At 35.3% G+C, this 18,308-nt stretch overlaps 1 protein-coding gene across 1 annotated transcript; it reads left to right on the top strand.

The window, feature by feature from the left end:
• Nucleotides 1-764: 764 nt before the first annotated feature.
• On the top strand, nt 765-3,501 carry LOC110803368 (protein BUNDLE SHEATH DEFECTIVE 2, chloroplastic). Its single transcript, XM_022008878.2, has 4 exons — nt 765-1,155; nt 1,688-1,724; nt 2,020-2,103; nt 3,254-3,501. The coding sequence occupies exons 1-4, from the start codon at nt 856-858 to the stop codon at nt 3,304-3,306; spliced, it is 474 nt and encodes a 157-aa protein (XP_021864570.1). The 5' UTR covers nt 765-855; the 3' UTR covers nt 3,307-3,501.
• Nucleotides 3,502-18,308: the final 14,807 nt, after the last annotated feature.

Genomic DNA, 18,308 nt, shown 5'->3' with positions numbered 1-18,308 from the left:
CCGCTGCGAAATACTTGGGGGTGACTCAAGCGATGACTCAGGCACCGTTACTATAATAACACGTATCATTATATTAGTACTCGCTCCAATCAAAGACCCACTTATATTCCTACTTTCTAAAAAAACATTAAAAATTTAAACCCCGATTATGATCAAACTGGGACGAGTATTAAAAGACGGGGGTAGAAAATATTATTTTTCATACGGAATGTTTGGTAGAGAATATTGATAGGTTTTCTTGGCGCTTTTGGATGTTTATATAGGTTGGTTTTTGCTGGTTCCTGGCACCTCTTTTGTTTAGCATAAGTTGTATATCCCTTTTGCGGGTTCTTATGTTGATTTTGGTGCTTAATGTTGTAATAAAATCTTTCAGCTTAGCCCATTAGTGCAACATAAGTTCTCCTTTTACGTTAGAAAAGGTAGAGAATAGTGATATTGTAACAAATCTTTTTCGAATACGAAGTATAAGACAAGATATTTTTCTTCTCTTTTTAGAAAGAATATTTCTTAGCCTAGAGGATCCTGGATTTCTGGTGTACAAGAAAAGAATATTATTTAATTTCGCATGAGAAATTGATTCGTTAGACGAAGATTTGTGTGGTGTCGCATTAAATGTCGGTTCTACGTCTTCATTCAATTGATCTGACTTAATTCAATACGGTATTACACGTAAAAAAATAAAACACTTTTGTTTTTAGAAATTAAAAAAAAAAAAAAGAAGTTCCCTGCTTTTGAAATAGAAAATCCTTATTTTTAAAGGGTAAAACATGGAGAAGAGCGGAAACATAAGTAGGTTCCAAAAAAGTAGGACTTTCTGCCATAAAAAAGAAAAAGGAAAAAAAAAAATTCTTATCCATGGCGGTGTCACTGAACCACTGCTGCTACAATCTTAACCATCGTCTCCGTTCTCATTCTCTCTCCTCCACTTCATCGTTCTTCCCTATTTCTATCTCCTCTTCTTCCAACAAAAAATCCAGAATTCCCAAACTCAATAAATCTTGTCAAAATTGCAATTTCAAATTCTCCCGGCAAAATTTTGTGATTCCTCCGATTTTCATGCTTGCTCTTTTTGACAGACCTCCTGATACCCAAACCTTCTTGGTTACCGTTAGCGTATTGGTCGCCATTACTCTCTCTCTGTTCCTTGGCCTTAAGGTAAACTAATTTCACTTATCCACGCGTGATTTTGTCATGAATTTAGAACTTTATACTATCTTAGAAATTGAATATATTCAATGCTTATATAGTTGTAATTAATAGTTGCAGGAATTTCTTATTAGATCGTGAATTACGTTGCATTTCGACTTGGATGGGTTTTTTTTGAAAAGTTTGGGATTATTCATTAAGCCTCGAATGAGTTTAATTAAGACATATTTTAGGCATTAAAGTGTGTTGAATAAGTTCAATTTTAAGAATTCATAATTAGGGTACCTTTTGTTTTTCCTTTTTAATTAGGGTTAAGGGTGCATGATTCAACATTACTTGTAAATTCGTAACGAAATCATATGTAAGAACAATAGCCTTTGTTATGGTAATGTAGTATTGTAGTTTGATTTTCTATCAACCATACGATTGATGCGACGATTGGCTTAAGTTGTTAAAATCAACCACCCAGCATTGTTTAAGTTGATACTGACTGGTATTTTTCTGTGGTGTTGATGGGTGAATAACTTATAGGCTTTTGCAGGGGGATCCTGTTCCGTGTGAGCGATGTGCAGGAAATGGTATGCTGTTTCTTTGTTCCCAAATCCCTACACTTTATAATAGATATTTGCATAAGTTATGTCTGACTATGCTAAAGATCTAACTACAGTATTAGGAATACATGATTAGTGTAAGATTGTAGGATTTGCGCATTGGTTTTGCACTTTGCTCATACTTTGTAAATTGTATGTAAACCTGTTGTATGCACGTTGCTAGTACAGTTAGAACTTGATTGATCCTTTGTGCCAATTAAGTCTTCCGACTGTTATTATTTTTTACTTTTTTGAAAAAAGCTTTGGCTCTTGTCTTGTATAGGGGGTACAAAATGTGTGTTTTGCAACGATGGTAAGATGAAGTCAGAAAAAGGACAGATTGATTGCAAAGTCTGCAAGGGTGCAGGTATTGATTCATAATGCCATAACTTCACTTACATTTGTCATTTGTTACTACTTTGTATAGATGAGTAATATGCAGCTCTAGATTTTTATACGGTGATGAAATGTCACTGGCTATGTTACTTTTGCTCTTCATTTTGTCTTACATACATACTGATGTGGGACACTTGACACTCTTAACACTTGAATTATATATCAGCCAAACACTTGAATTATATATACTAGTATATACTTTGTGTTAAGCTACAAAGTTTCTTTATTTCTGACATCTTATTACCAATACAACCTAAGAAAAACTGTAGTTTGGCAAACCGACTACCCAATCTACAGCAGGCTAAATACCTCAAGCCAACAGACTGATCATCAACTCACAAAGCTCATCTCCTTAACAACTAATTATATATGTTTCTAATTTGTTCTTTGCTTAAATATTTATGACATTCTCAACAACTATACGGAGTATTAGCTTGCCAGATTTCATAGATAGTTTGTGTTGTGGAATTTAGAACCCTTTGAGGTAGGTATTCCTCTTGGGAACTCTGATACATCAAATGAACATAAGCCTCTGGAGCTGAACCACACAGAATATGATTGTCAGAACTAACATCAATCTTGTAAACCTGCCTTGCTAGCATACTGAGCATAAATCTACGTTTATGGGTAATAATTTATCCCAAACACTATAGAACTAGGGAATAGTGGGAGCATTACCACAAATTCCAGTGTAGATATTTGTAATGGAGTTTTTCGGACATGTTTGCCAAGTATGCAGCCTTATGCTAGTGCCAAGCTCATCCTTAAACTATGAAATTGTAGTGCAAACAAGTAATAAGAAAGGGAAAGAAGATAAAATTATGTTATACATGCTCAAGTATACTGTGTTATGATCAAGATATCAACAGGAGCTAGCTAGCAAGCAAATCAATCTGAAATGTGTCTATGTTTTGAAATGTGAAAATCACATGCAAGCAGATTTTAAAAATTTGGTATATGTTTTGTGCATTCTGTGTTTTGTGTGTGTATTGTTAAGTAACTCTCCCATATCCCCAATTTAGAGCCCAAGTGTGTCTAACGTGTATTATATGACAATACTCTTACCTTTGTCTGGGTGGTCATGAAAAATCCTCATCTTTGTATCCATCTTGTGTTTGTAGGGATGGTACTATGCAAGAAATGTGCCGGATCTGGATATTCCAAGAGGCTATGAGGTGTATAAAGCTTGCTATTTAATTTGCTTCTGCTCACGGAAAAGATGGTGTAATATTAGTTATGATATTCTAGATTGTGATGAACTGTGTAACCCTATTTAATACGGAGTATCATTCTACTTCATACTCACTTTTAAGTAACGTCGCAAATTAAAAGGGTCAAGATCATTTGTAATGTTATGCCTATTAACAAAGGAGGAAACATAAGCCCACTAACATAACCCAAGTGAGGTTCCATCCTAAAATCAATTGACAATAGAAGGAGTACGTAGCTCACTTAAATTATAAACTAGAAGCTCTTTGCGTTTCCGATGGAGCCAAAGATTCATTTGTTCTTTTGGTTGTGGGATGTGATGGACTAAATCAAAATGGCTCTTAATACCTCTTCGCTTCCTTTCCATGAAATAGAAGATGGTCGTCCCGTTGTTGTCCCGTTATTGCTTTTGGGTCAATTGAAAACAACCTCTATGCAATTGCAGGGGTAAGATTGCGTACGTCCGACCCCCTCTTACACCGCTTCTTGCGGGAGCCTCTTTAAAGCAATGGGGTAATGATAATGATAATGAATCTCTTTGCGTAACCTTGCAATGTGACTATGTGAGACACAATACTCACACTTACTTTCTAACCTCCACTTTTCCTAAATAAAATCATTCAAGTTTTAAACAATTGACCCCCACACACACATTGCCAACAGAATTGCCGAGTCAAATAATTGACCATAACACAAATTGCCAAATCAAACAATTGACTACGAAACCCTCGTTTTGTCGTATTGTGCACAACGACTACGTGCATGTTACGTGTGCTCCAAAGAAGAATGCCAAACCATACCTATTTCACAAACTCTTCCTCAATTAAAGATGCAGCCAGCCACTTACTTAGCAAGCCAATAGCCCGATTTAACAGTGTACGTTCCCTCCTTTGACTGACGCCAGAACATCACATCACATCCTTCGGCCACCTCTTGGAGTTGGAGAGCGGAGTTTCTAAGATCGGCCACCTTCATAGCAAATGACTATAACACTAGCTTCAAATAAACTAACTCTCTTATATAACACTTTCAATTTATCCTTCAAGTATAATTGTTGACTTCATATGCGAATGAGAAAAAGAAACGAGCTCCGACATTTTCATGCAGGTGATGGGCGAGCAACCAAACTATAGGTGAGAATTGAGAAACTTGCTAATATGAGGTTCCGGTGGGTGCTTTACTCCACATTTGCGGTCAATGGGTCTTCTGTCAACAAGATGACCAGTCTGGCTGTATATTGATTAATATTATTATTGGCGGCCAAAAAACGATCAAAGGTGGTGGGATGAACGTTGATTCTCTTGAGGAAAGGTAGTAACAAAATTTGAAGAAAATGAAACTACAACTTTTGCTAATTAGATTCAATGTTTATGATAGATTCACCACAATTTAAGAATTGAAATTACCGTTGTGTTAATGATGTCACACTTCAAATGAAAGCCAAAGTAAAGTGATGCCGTTGGTAACTCAAAAATAAAAAGTGTCATCGTCGGTAAAAGTTTATAATACAATAGTACCAATAGTAAGGAAAACAAAAGTGGTATCATTGGTAAAAGTCAATAACTAATACAATGGTACCAGTGAAATTACCATTAATAAATTTTACCTCTTTAAAATCACTAGTAATATATATTACATCCGTTTTAAAATGATATTTACGGTTATTATTAGCACAATTATTAAGACAAAATAGGAAAAATGTGTAAAAATATGGGTGGATATAATAAAATATGAATAAAGTAAGATAGATATGTAAAAAGGTGGGCGTGTGTAAAAAAAACTTAATAAAGTAAGAGGAAATGAGTGGAAAATTGTATATTTTGGCCCTGTTTAGCAATTGATTGTTGGTTGTCGGCTGTTTTACTTGGCTGGTTTGACTGTTTGTTTAAGTTGGCTGCTTTTGTTTGCTGTTTGACTATTGATTGTTTACAAACATGATTGGTAAAATCAGTTGTTGGTTGTATGATTGTATCTATGTAAAATAATATTTAAGGACATGTTATGGCTTTTATTCATTTTTTTAATAATAAATGTTATGTACATAATAGTACTCCCTCCATTCCTTTTTGTTGTACCCATAAGGAATGTTGGGGGTATTTTAAGAAAACTGAATCTTGGGTTATATTGGGATATGGGTAATGATTGGGTGTAAGAATAATGATTGTGTGTAAGAAAAAGAATAAAGTAAAGAGAGAGAAAGTATTAAATTAATTGGGGAAAAAGTAGATATTTATTAAAGTAAACAATAAATTGAGTTACAATTTCTGTCACATGGGCTGGGGGACCCAAATGAAAAAATATGGACCAATCACAGTACAATGAGTCACGTATTTTTGGGTGGAAATTTTGCCCAAAATTCTGACTCCCACTTTTCCCTCCAAAAATCCCACCAAATTTTCAGAAACAATTACACATTGACTTTGTTTTTCCCTCCAAAATTTTGAGGGGTTGAAAAAGTGATATGCCTTTATAAATAGGCTGACTTTCCCCACAAAACACCAAAATTCTGATCCAACTCAAGTTCAATAAATACAAACACACACCAAAATTTATTCCTCAACTCAGCATTAAATAGCTAAAAAACAGGGGACTTAATGGCTTCAGATCAAGAGGAAGACGATTTCCTCGGTTTTTCTGATGATGAAGGCGACGGCATTAACTCCGATTCTGACTCGGAGGAAGGTGATGATGCTGCTGACTTGGTACAAGCTTCTCAAAATACTGCTGCTGAATTTGGGGACATTGGATTTAATGAAGATGTACCAAACAGCACTGAATATGTACAGCAAGTACCAGAAGTAGAAGGGGAAGGGCAACAGCAAACTACCAACTTTCAAGAGGTACCATTTCTTTTTGATTTGAACTTTCCACCACCATCAGAAAATGCATCACCTCATCATCATCAAACAGCAACACACACAACAGATCATCACAAGCCAAGGACTCCAAGAATAAATAATGAATTGAGGCTAGAAATATTGGTGTTCCTGCTCAATAGAAAGATTCCAGATTCAGAAACTTTGTTGTATGGGGCAATAAGGGATGCAGTCATAGAATATGATTACACCAGAAAAACCATAGGCAAAATATGGGACAAAGCAAAGAAACAGAAGGCAGCAATGAATTCATATATTGTGCAAAGCCAATATCACAGATGTGGAAGGAAAAAGGTTCAAGTCTCCTATGACTCAATTGCAAAAATAGGCATGGGGGACAGAACATGCATCGTAGATCTTGCAAGAATGCTGAATTTGGGACCAACAACAGTTTGGAGGCTCATCAAGAGGAAAATTATAAAGCCACACTCAAGTCCCTTGCATCCAGGCATTTCAGAAGCATGCAAAATGGCAAGGATAAGGTGGGCAATCAGACTGATAATGGACTACACTATACCACAAGAACCAACATATTACAGCATGTATGACTTCATTCATATTGATGAGAAGTGGTTTTATTTGACTCAAAAAAACCAGAGAGTTTATCTTGCAAACAATGAACCCTATCCACACAGAAGTGCAAGTTCAAGAACCAAGATACCAAAATTCATGTTCATGGCAGCAGTAGCCAGACCAAGGTGGGGTGAAAATGGGGAATGTGAATTTGATGGTAAAATAGGCATATTTCCATTCACAAATGCAATTGCAGCCAAGAGGACATCAAAAAACAGACTCAAGGGGACCATTGAAACAAAGCCAGTGAAGTCTGTAAATCAAATAGAGACAAGGGCAATGATGATCAACAAGCTACTTCCAGCAATCAAGGCCAAGTGGCCACCACATGAAGGGGAAAAGGTCATATATATCATTCAAGATAATGCAAAGGCACATATATTGCAAAGTGATCCTGAATGGCAACTACACTACAAACAAGATGGGTTCACTTTTGTGTTGACTCAACAGCCAGCAAACAGTCCAGATTGCAACATCTTGGACTTGGGATTTTTCAGGTCAATACAATCACTTATGCACAAGAAAATGCCTAAAACCATGGAGGACTTAAGTGGAGCAGTGTATGATTCTTTTAATGAGTTGCATCCTAAGACATTGTCTAATGTGTGGATGACATTACAGTTTGTTTCTAATGAGATTCTAAAACACAAAGGCAACAATGATTACCAACTTCCACACAACAAGAAGAAGATTTTAGAAGATGAAGGCAGACTGCCAGAGCAAGTCAAGGCACCTATATGGGCAGTTAATGAATGCATGCAACTCTATGATGAATGGAAAGCAAACCAGTGAAGCAAAGTGAAAACAATTAGATAACTTTTTGTGTTTTGGGGACATGTTTTTAAATTGACAAGTAAAACCAATGTGTCACTTTTGTAAGCTTAAATGCAAGCATAACATGTAGGCAAAACATTTTGTAAGCATATCTTTTGGAAGCATCAATGAATGAATCTCATGTTTAAGTTTAGTAAAGTTTTTTTTCTTCATTCTTATTCACATCAATATAGAGTAATCAAGGCAAGGCAATAAACAAGGCAGCATTGGCAGAAAAAGTACAAGGCACAAGAGGTAAGGCAGCATGGGCAACACTATAAACAAGGCAGCATTGGGTTATTAAGAACAAGGCAGCATTTGCAATATCACAACTCTAAACACATCGGCTTCAAAATGGAAATAAATAATAATATCACATCATTTTCAGATGGAAATTATTCCCATTTCGAAACCGATGCGTCAAAAGATGTAATTTTGACAAAAACAATCAATTCATCATTGATAACACATGGAATATGCCTCACATAAACAAAGAATCATAAATATCTCAGAATGTCCCCAAAAATCATTGAATCAAACCCTTTCCAATTAAACTTAGCTCCTGAAAAACATCATGGATGCTAATGGTGCATGAGTTTGATTGAAAAACAAAGGGTGTGACACTCATAAAATGAAGACTCATCACAGATCACAAGGCATGAGTACACAACTTTAACACATCACATCTCTAAACACATCGGCATCCAAATGGAAAGAATGCATATCACATCATTTTCAGATGGAAATTCTTCCCAATTGGATGCCGATGTGCCAAAAGATGTAATGGACAAGGAAACAAGAACAAAGCAGCAAAAACAAGGAAGCAATGAACAAGGCAACATCATTGAATCTCAGTTAAGTTGTTTTACATCATTGACAGATTTGTTTCTAAATGATTTACAACCTCACCACCAATTCACCAAAGGGGATACTAGATCAATCAATGATGTGACATGATCTGTATTCCCTTTGGTAATTGGTGGTGAAGGACATGTTTAGAATCAAATATCTCAGGTTATCAACACATACATCACAGAATATCAACACTAACATCATTGAATATCAGAAACACATGATACATGTTTTGCAAGACATGAATTGCCTCTCCTGTCTAACCTGACATAAGATCTCAGAATGTCCCCAAGCATCATTGACACAAACCCTATCCCCTAATACTTAGCTCCAGAAGAGCATCAATGATGCTAATGGTGCACAAGTGTTATTGGAACATTGGGTTTGAGTCTCAGCAAATGAAAGACTCATCACAGATCAAGCATAACAATAACAATCAACAATGCATCAGATCACCATGAACTGATCAAAACATAGGGTTTGAACCTCATCAAATGAAAGACTCATCACAGACCTCCACTGATTCATGGGACATGAAGCATTAAACAGATCATTAACATGTAGGGTTTCATTTCTCAGACATATTGACACACATCATTGATCAAGTAGTTTCAATACTATCATATCTTTAACATTCTTCTGCCGAACGGAATGATTGATATTCACATTCCATTGTGTGAAATGACATTCACTCCGTTCGACAAAAGAAGTTAAAGGACAATTATCAAAACAAAGATCTCAGAATATCAACAATCACATCATTGAAGATCACAAACCTCCTAATATTGATCTCAGAATGTCCCCAAGCATCATTAAAACAACTCCAAACCACAAACACTTAGCGCCCGAGAAATATCATTACTGATACTAATGGCAGCACGAGCATTTGTGGTTAGTTGGACTTGTTCCTCAGCAAAAAAAAGACTCATCATCGATCACAATAAATAAAGGGACATTATTGTATCCTAAAGGGACATGCTTGGACATTAAGCATTCAACACGAGGCCACACTGAGAGGACTGAAATAACTCAAACCCTATCCCCAAATTATATTCATTTCATGCCTTTACTAATCCAAAACATAGTTATACTGATCAAATCTCATACTCACCAAAGCATCATATTTATCATACACAAAACATACCATAAAACAGGGGACATTAAGCCATCAAATCATGTTCATCACACAGACAACATTCCACAAAATTTCATAACCATGTGGAAACACCATCATCCAATCATCATTATCAATATCAATATCATAACATCATTATCTAACATCAACATCCATACAACTAATCACAACATCATCATCCAAACAACAACACCCCTGGCCAACAACAGATCACAGTTGTTGGCATCCACCTTATGACTCCACAGCTAGCCAGCATTCAATAAAATGAAAAAAGGGAGAAAGGAGACAGACTTATCTAAGCATCATCAGACGCTGAAGCCGATTTTTTTCCCTTTTCTCCTTTCTTTGAGGAGGGATAACCAGATGAAAGTTGTCCTGGAGACCCAACAGCATCACCATTCTCATTTTCACACTCTCCAACATACACCAGATCAAATGAATCAGACCCACTTGGTTCCTTGCAATCAATAGGGGACAAACAACATGATTAGTGCCATCATAAAATAACAGGGGACCATGAATTAAAATCAGATTTAATCAAACAACTCAAAATAAAGTTCCAAATAATTTCAGATCACCATGGTTACCACATGCAATGAGATAAATGAGAGCAAATCACACAATAATTCCATTAAAATCCAACTAATTTTCCGAATACATCCAGATCCCATTTTTACCCAAAAAATGTGAAATAATATCCCAAATACATCCAGATCCCATTTTTAACCACATGCAATGGGAAAACAGATCAACAAAACACATGAATATTCCGATTTTCTTCAAATAATTTCCAAATAGCTCCAAATAAAATCAGAACTCAATTTTAACAACATGCAATGAAAAAACAGAGCACAAAATAAAATCATTCTCTCAATTTTAACAACATGCAATGAAAAAACAGAGCACAAAATAAAATCAGAACTCAATTTTAACAACATGCAATGAGAAAACAGAGCAAAGAATAACATAAAAAGCCCGAATGAATCCAACAGATCTCCAAAAAATTCCCAAAAAATTCGAAATAATACCAGATCTGCATTTTTAACACATGCAATGGGAAATCAGACCAACTTATCCAAAAAATAATCCGAGTTTAATGAACAATACTCCAAATAAATCCAACATTTATCAAATCCCACTTTTTTAGACATGCAAACAATCATCAAACCATTTTAATAAAACCGACATCAATAACCCTAAATAAATCGCAAAAAATCAAAAGTAATACCTCATCGGAATCTCCTTCACCGAAAAAACGCAGATCTGAGGGAGTGGGTTTCCGATCGTCATATTTTGACTCAACCTCCTCTCCTGGCTCCACTTCCCTCTTCCGAAACCATTCTTCCAAATAGTTTCGAGTACTCGTATTTTCTTTTTGGGCCAAATACAGATTGTTTTTATATTCGGCGGAGTAGGAATGCTCGTTATTGGGACAGTTGCACTTGGATCCCCAATCACAGTTGGAATCGGGGATTCTTTGACCAGAAGTTCCCACCCCAGAATCACCTCGAGTTCTAGACAAAGAAGAACCCATAAAGTACCAGAAAAACAAAGATCAGCGACGATTAGGGACCAAAAAGGGGACAAAAATAGAGGGGATCTGATCGGAAAATGAATCCGAGTAATTTTTATGAAAGTTTTTCGGCGAAAACGTTTCAGATTTGTGAGATTTGGAGAGGAAAACCCAGATCAGAGGCGGAAAACCTAGGGTTTTCTCAAGAACAGGGGAGGGATTTTAAGAGAGAGAGAGAGTGAAATAAGAGAGAGAGAGAGTGAAATAAGAGAGAGAGAGAGATCCGAAGAGGTGAGAGAGAGAAATCAGAATGAGAGAGAGAGAAATCAGAATGAGAGGTGAGAGAGTGAAATGAGAAAGGGACGGGTAATAAAGGGAGGGGGGGTAGGGTTAGGTTAAATAATTAAATAAGGTGGGTGGGGTAAAAGTGGGTGGGAAAGGGTAGAATCTTAGGGTATTTTTGGTAAATAGTGGGGAATCTTAGGGTAAATTGGTAAAAAAACTATGGCCAAAAATAGTAAAGATTCAGTAGGGGAACAACAAAAAGAAACGCCAAAAAAGGAAATGGGAACAACAAAAAGGAATGGAGGGAGTACATAATAACTAATACGAGTACATAAATTATTAATTAAAAGTAAGTTAGTAATTAGAGTATTATTGTTACCATTTATAAATTATTGAGTATTTAATATTATTAATTTTTATTTATTAATCTAATAGATTATTAAATTATTAATTATTAATTATTAAAAACTAAATATTAAAAATTAAATATTAATGATTAATTATTAATTAACTATTAATCATTAACTACTCCCTCCTTTCCTAAAAGTTCTTCCTGTTTTCTTTTTTGACGTTCCTAAAAGTTCTTCCTGTTTCTATTTTTGGACATGTTTTTTTTATCCAAAATACCCTTATATTTCAACTTAATTACACACAATACCTAAGAATCTTTTCATATTCTACCATCAATTTTCCCACCATCCCTTATTTAATTCATTCATATTTCCCCATTCACCCACCCAACCCCACTTTTAAGATGTTTTATTACTTTATTAAAATATCTTCTCTCTCTTTCATTTCTTTATACTTTCATTCATTTCTTTATTATTTTCTCTTACACCCAATCATTACTCTTACACCCATCATTACAAGATTCTATTTTCTTACATTTCACCCCAAACCTCAAATAGGAAGAATAAAAAGGAACAGAGGGAGTATTAAATATTAATTATTAATTTAATAAAATATTAAATACAAATTATTCATTATGGATTATTTTGTTATTTAAGTAATTATTTATATAATTATATAGCATTATTAATATTAGATATTTACTGAAAAACATGTATATACAAGTAATTAAGATAGTGAGAAGCCGAAAGCCAACCTAAAAAACTAGCTAGTAACACTTGCTTTTCATTTTTTGCGGAAAAAACTGGCTTTTCTTTCAGCCAATAAGCTAGTTGTCAAACATAATTTTGGCTTTTTGACATTAAAAAGCCAAAAGCCAATGAAAAACCAGCAAAAAACCAGTTATCAAATATGCCCTTTGTGGGTAAGAGGAGTAAGATAATAAATATTTATGTCTAAAAATAGAATAAAAGCACAATGTAAATAATATTATGAAACAGACTAAAACGAATAGTGTAAAGATCATTTTGAAACGTAGGTAGTATATTTCATCCGTTTTTTAATTGCACCACTTAGGTATGACACAAACAATAAGGAAAGGAAGTAAATATCAAGAAGGCTCATGTGATAATGAGCAAATAAATTAGGTAGAAAATGTTAGTCCATGTATCTGTGGTAAATATAAAACATGTACTTCGTATAAGGGTAAAGTGGATATTTGGTTTGTTAATACACCAAACAAACATAGTAAATGCATACCCTAAAAGGAAATAGTGCAAGTAATATACAATTTTCAAAAAAGGAAAATGGAGCAGGTAAAACAAAAAAACGGAGGAAGTATAAAGATAAGCGTACAATCCTTTAAAAAGTTTACTCGTCAAAATTATTTCGTAATATAAAAAGTTAACTAAAACTCTATAAATGTTACCATTAATAAAAATTATCTCTACAAATGTTACCATTAAATTAGTGCATTTTGTTCACCTTAAAAAAAAAAAGTATCAGGTCCAATTAGTTCAGATAAGTTTGAATAAATTTCAATAAGTTCAGATAAATTCCATTAAGTTGCAATAAGTTTCATTATTATTATATTATTATTATTATTATTATTATTATTATTATTATTATTATTATTATATATATATATATATTTTAATTATTAATTCTTATTATTTGTTATTATTATTATTTATATTAATTTATTATTATTTATATTATTATTATTATTTATTATTAATATTATTATTTATTGTTATTTATTTATTTATTTGTTATTAATAATATTAATAATATTATTATTTATTTATTATTATTTTATTATTTATTTATTATTTTTTATTATTAATAATTTATTTTTTATTTTTTATTTATGATTCACTATGTATTATTTACTATGTACTCCGTATTATTTACTATGTATTATTTATTATTTAATAAGTAGTACTTATTTATTTATTATTAACTACGGAATACTTCGTATTATTATTATTATTATTATTATTTATTATTATTATTATTATTATTATTATTATTTATTATTATTATTAAATCAAATGCTAACAAAGTCAAATATTTTACAAATAATTAGTGGGCAGCCGAGATACAATCTGGGCCCCCACTCCTCTAGCTATTATTATTATTATTATTATTATTATTATTATTATTATTATTATTATTATTATTATTATTATTATTATTATTATTATTATTATTATTATTATTATTATTATAAAAGCTAACAAAGTCAAATAATTTACAAATAGTTAGTGGGAAGCCGAGATACAATCTGTTAGGTTATGATACATATGACAATTCATAAATCATGCGGAAAAACCATAAAGCCAGGAAAGCATATTATTTACACATAATCATTTAGCATAGTTTAGATGCATACACTTTGTTGCGTGCCTTCCCTAGCTGCGCCCGAACCGAACAAGAACAAGTCTTTAGGACTCCAAATGTCGTCCCTCCGTAGATAGTCCACAGCACGTCCGGATCCGCCTTAAGCTTGACCAACTAGAATCGCCTTTAAGGTACTTAGAATTTTCGGCTATTGTAGGCAATTATATGACTGAATTTTTGCTCTCAAAAATCACTTTGAATACTTTAATCGTGTGTCCAAATAATGACCCTAGGCCCTTATTTATAGAGGTATGGAAAAGGAATTGTAATCCTACTAGGATGTGGATTTGTTAATTAGAACTTTATTAGGACTCTAAATAACAAAGCAAATCTAATAGGATTAGGATTTTAATCTTCGCACGAATCTTAATAGGATTAGGATTTCCCGCACACGCATCGTACAAGCCGTGCACCCGTGCAGGCCTTGCGGCCCACGACAAGCGCACAACCCATGTGCGGTGCTGCGCGCGCGCGCGCCCTTGGATGGGCCTGGCCTTGCGATGGGCCTGGTCGAGGCATGCGTTGCTGCGTGCGGCTCGCTGGGCGATGGCCTGGCTTCGTGCTGGGCCTTCGTCTAGCGGGCCTCGTCCGATGCTAAATTCGTACGATACGCTTCCGATTAAATTCCCGATTCCGGAATTCATTTCCGATACGAACAACATTTAATATTTCCGATTCCGGAATTAATTTCCGTTTCGAACAAATATTTAATATTTCCGTTTCCGGAATTATTTTCCGATTCCGATAATATTTCCGATTCTGACAATATTTCCGTTTCCGACAATATTTCCGATTCCGGCAATATTTCCATTTCCGATAATATTTTCCGATACGTACCATGTTTCCGTTTCCGGCAACATCTACGACTTGGATAATATTTATATTTCCGATACGATCCATATTTCCGTTTCCGGAAATATCATCGTTTCCGGAGTATTCATTTCTTGCCTGTGACGATCTCAGCTCCCACTGAAACCAAGATCCGTCGATTCCGAATATCCATAGATGGAGTATTTAATGCCATTAAATACTTGATCCGTTTACGTACTATTTGTGTGACCCTACGGGTTCAGTCAAGAGTAAGCTGTGGATTAATATCATTAATTCCACTTGAACTGAAGCGGCCTCTAGCTAGGCATTCAGCTCACTTGATCTCACCGAATTATTAACTTGTTAATTAATACTGAACCGCATTTATTAGACTTAATATTATATGCATACTTGGACCAAGGGCACTATTTCCTTCAGTCTCCCACTTGTCCTTAGGGACAAGTGTGCATTTCCTAATTCCTTTGTCGCTCGATGCTTGCTCTTGAACATAAGGTAAGAGTTGTCATCCTTATTATGTCCAGAGGTGTTCCTCGGTTTCAGAGTTCAACTGATCAAATAAACAGATAATCATAGCCTATGATTCATCCGAGCACGGCCATGCATTTCACAGTTTCTAGCTCTCCGAGTGGCCCTGTACAACTTTTAAGCATCTCATCCCGATTTATGGGAGGACAATCCCAATCTTGCGATCTTGAGATTAGACTTCGTTTGATAGGTGATTACCTGAGCGTTGCCTTTATAGCCTCCTTTTACGGTGCGACGGTTGGTCAACGTCAAAGCAACCAGTTCTCAAACAAGTAATCTCAAATCACTCAGGTATTGAGGATTTAGTGTCTAATAATTTTAATGAAATTTACTTATGACAGATTTTCATCTCTTACAGTAAAGTTTCATAGGTCTTGTCCGATACTAGTCTTCCCAAAGTAAGTATCTATGCAAATGATTATGACATTGCCATGTCCACATAGTTCAAGAAACAGAACTACTAGTCATCTTGCATTCTAATCGTCTAACGTTTTCTATGCGTCCAATTTTATAGAAAACTCCGACTAGGGACCATTTTCAACCTTTGACATTCAAGTTCACTTGATAGACATTTCTTAGTCACAGGACTGGTCCTGACAGTCTATCTTGAATATATCGTCAAATTGAAGGGACTCATCATTTAATAAACCACAAATTAAATGGAAAAATGAATTCTTTTCATTTATTGTGAATGATTAACCAATAATGTTTTACAAAGATTTAAACTCTAAAACTTTAAAACATTAAACAGGGATATCAAAGCCATTCTCCAATATGCTTAATTCCCATAGCTGCAGTGTGCGAGTTGTGCTTCGCCTGCGGCAGAGGTTTAGTCAATGGATCTGATATGTTGTCATCAGTTCCAATCTTTTTATCTCGACTTCTTTCAACGAACTCTCGTAGAAGGTGAAATCTACGAAGTACATGCTTGACTCTCTGGTGGTGTCTAGGCTCCTTTGCCTGTGCAATAGCTCCGTTATTATCACAATACAGGGCTATTGGTCCTTTAATGGAGGGGACTACACCAAGTTCACCTATGAACTTCCTTAGCCATATAGCTTCCTTTGCTGCTTCATGTGCAGCAATGTACTCCGCTTCAGTTGTAGAATCCGCAATGGTGCTTTGCTTAGCACTTTTCCAGCTTACTGCACCTCTGTTGAGGCAGAAGACAAACCCAGACTGTGATCTGAAATCATCTTTGTCGGTTTGAAAACTTGCGTCCGTATAGCCTTTAACAATTAATTCATCATCTCCACCATAGACCAGGAAGTCATCTTTGTGCCTTTTCAGGTACTTCAGAATATTCTTGGCAGCAGTCCAATGCGCCTCTCCTGGGTCTGACTGGTATCTGCTCGTAGCACTGAGTGCGTACGCAACATCCGGGCGTGTACATATCATAGCATACATTATTGAACCAATCAATGATGCATATGGAATCTCATTCATTCGTCTACGCTCATCAAGTGTTTTTGGGCACTGAGTCTTGCTTAGAGTTATTCCATGAGACATGGGTAGGTAGCCTCGCTTGGAGTCTGCCATCTTGAACCTATCAAGCACCTTATTGATATAAGTGCTTTGACTAAGTCCAATCATCTTTTTAGATCTATCTCTGTAAATCTTGATGCCCAATATGTATTGTGCTTCTCCTAGATCTTTCATCGAAAAACATTTCCCAAGCCAAATCTTGACAGAGTTCAACATAGGAATGTCATTTCCGATAAGTAATATGTCGTCGACATATAATACTAGGAAAGAAATTTTTCTCCCACTGACCTTCTTGTATACACAAGATTCGTCTGCGTTCTTGATGAAACCAAAGTCACTGACTGCTTCATCAAAACGTATATTCCAGCTCCTGGATGCCTGCTTCAATCCGTAGATTAACTTCTTTAGCTTGCATACTTTTTTAGCATTCTTTGGATCCTCAAAACCTTCAGGCTGTGTCATAAACACAGTTTCTGTTAAAACGTCGTTTAAGAAAGCAGTTTTGACATCCATCTGCCATATTTCGTAATCGTAATATGCAGCGATTGCTAACATTATCCGAATAGACTTTAGCATTGCAACTGGTGAAAAGGTTTCATCGTAATCCACGCCGTGGACTTGCCTGTAACCTTTTGCAACCAATCTAGCCTTGAAAACTTCAAGTTTCCCATCCTTGTCCTTTTTCAGTTTGAAAACTCATTTGCTTCCAATGGCTTGGTAGCCATCTGGCAAATCGACCAAATCCCATACTTGGTTTTCAGACATGGAGTCTAATTCAGATTGCATGGCTTCTTGCCATTGCTTGGAGCTGGGGCTCGTCATAGCTTGTTTGTAAGTCGCAGGTTCATCACTTTCAAGTAATAGAACGTCATAGCTCTCGTTCGTCAAAATACCTAAGTACCTTTCCGGTTGAGATCTATATCTTTGCGATCTACGCGGGGTAACATTTCTAGATTGACCATGATTCTCACCAGATTCTTCTAAAGATCTCTGAGTTTCATCCTGAATGTCATCTTGAGCATTCTCTAGAGTTTGTTGTTCGACTCGAATTTCTTCGAGGTCTACTTTTCTCCCACTTGTCATTTTGGAAATGTGATCGTTCTCCAAAAAGACACCATCTCGAGCAACAAACATCTTGTTCTCAGATGTATTGTAGAAGTAATACCCCTTTGTTTCCTTTGGATAGCCCACAAGGATACATTTGTCAGATTTTGGATGAAGTTTGTCTGAAATTAATCGTTTGACGTATACTTCACATCCCCAAATCTTAAGAAAAGACACATTTGGAGGCTTTCCAAACCATAATTCATATGGAGTCTTTTCGACAG

Source organism: Spinacia oleracea, chromosome 5 (assembly GCF_020520425.1).
Source record: "Spinacia oleracea cultivar Varoflay chromosome 5, BTI_SOV_V1, whole genome shotgun sequence".
Taxonomy (NCBI): Eukaryota; Viridiplantae; Streptophyta; class Magnoliopsida; order Caryophyllales; family Amaranthaceae; genus Spinacia; species Spinacia oleracea.
The sequence above is the reverse complement of the archived record's forward strand: the minus strand, read 5'-3'. Positions and strand labels throughout refer to the sequence as shown.

Coding starts and splice junctions, on each gene's coding strand:
- LOC110803368 (XM_022008878.2), top strand. CDS start 856: ATGGCGGTGTCACTGAACCACTGCTGCTACAATCTTAACCATCGTCTC. Junction 1,725..2,019: donor TGAGCGATGTGCAGGAAATG/GTATGCTGTTTC, acceptor TGTCTTGTATAG/GGGGTACAAAATGTGTGTTT. Junction 2,104..3,253: donor CAAAGTCTGCAAGGGTGCAG/GTATTGATTCAT, acceptor TTGTGTTTGTAG/GGATGGTACTATGCAAGAAA.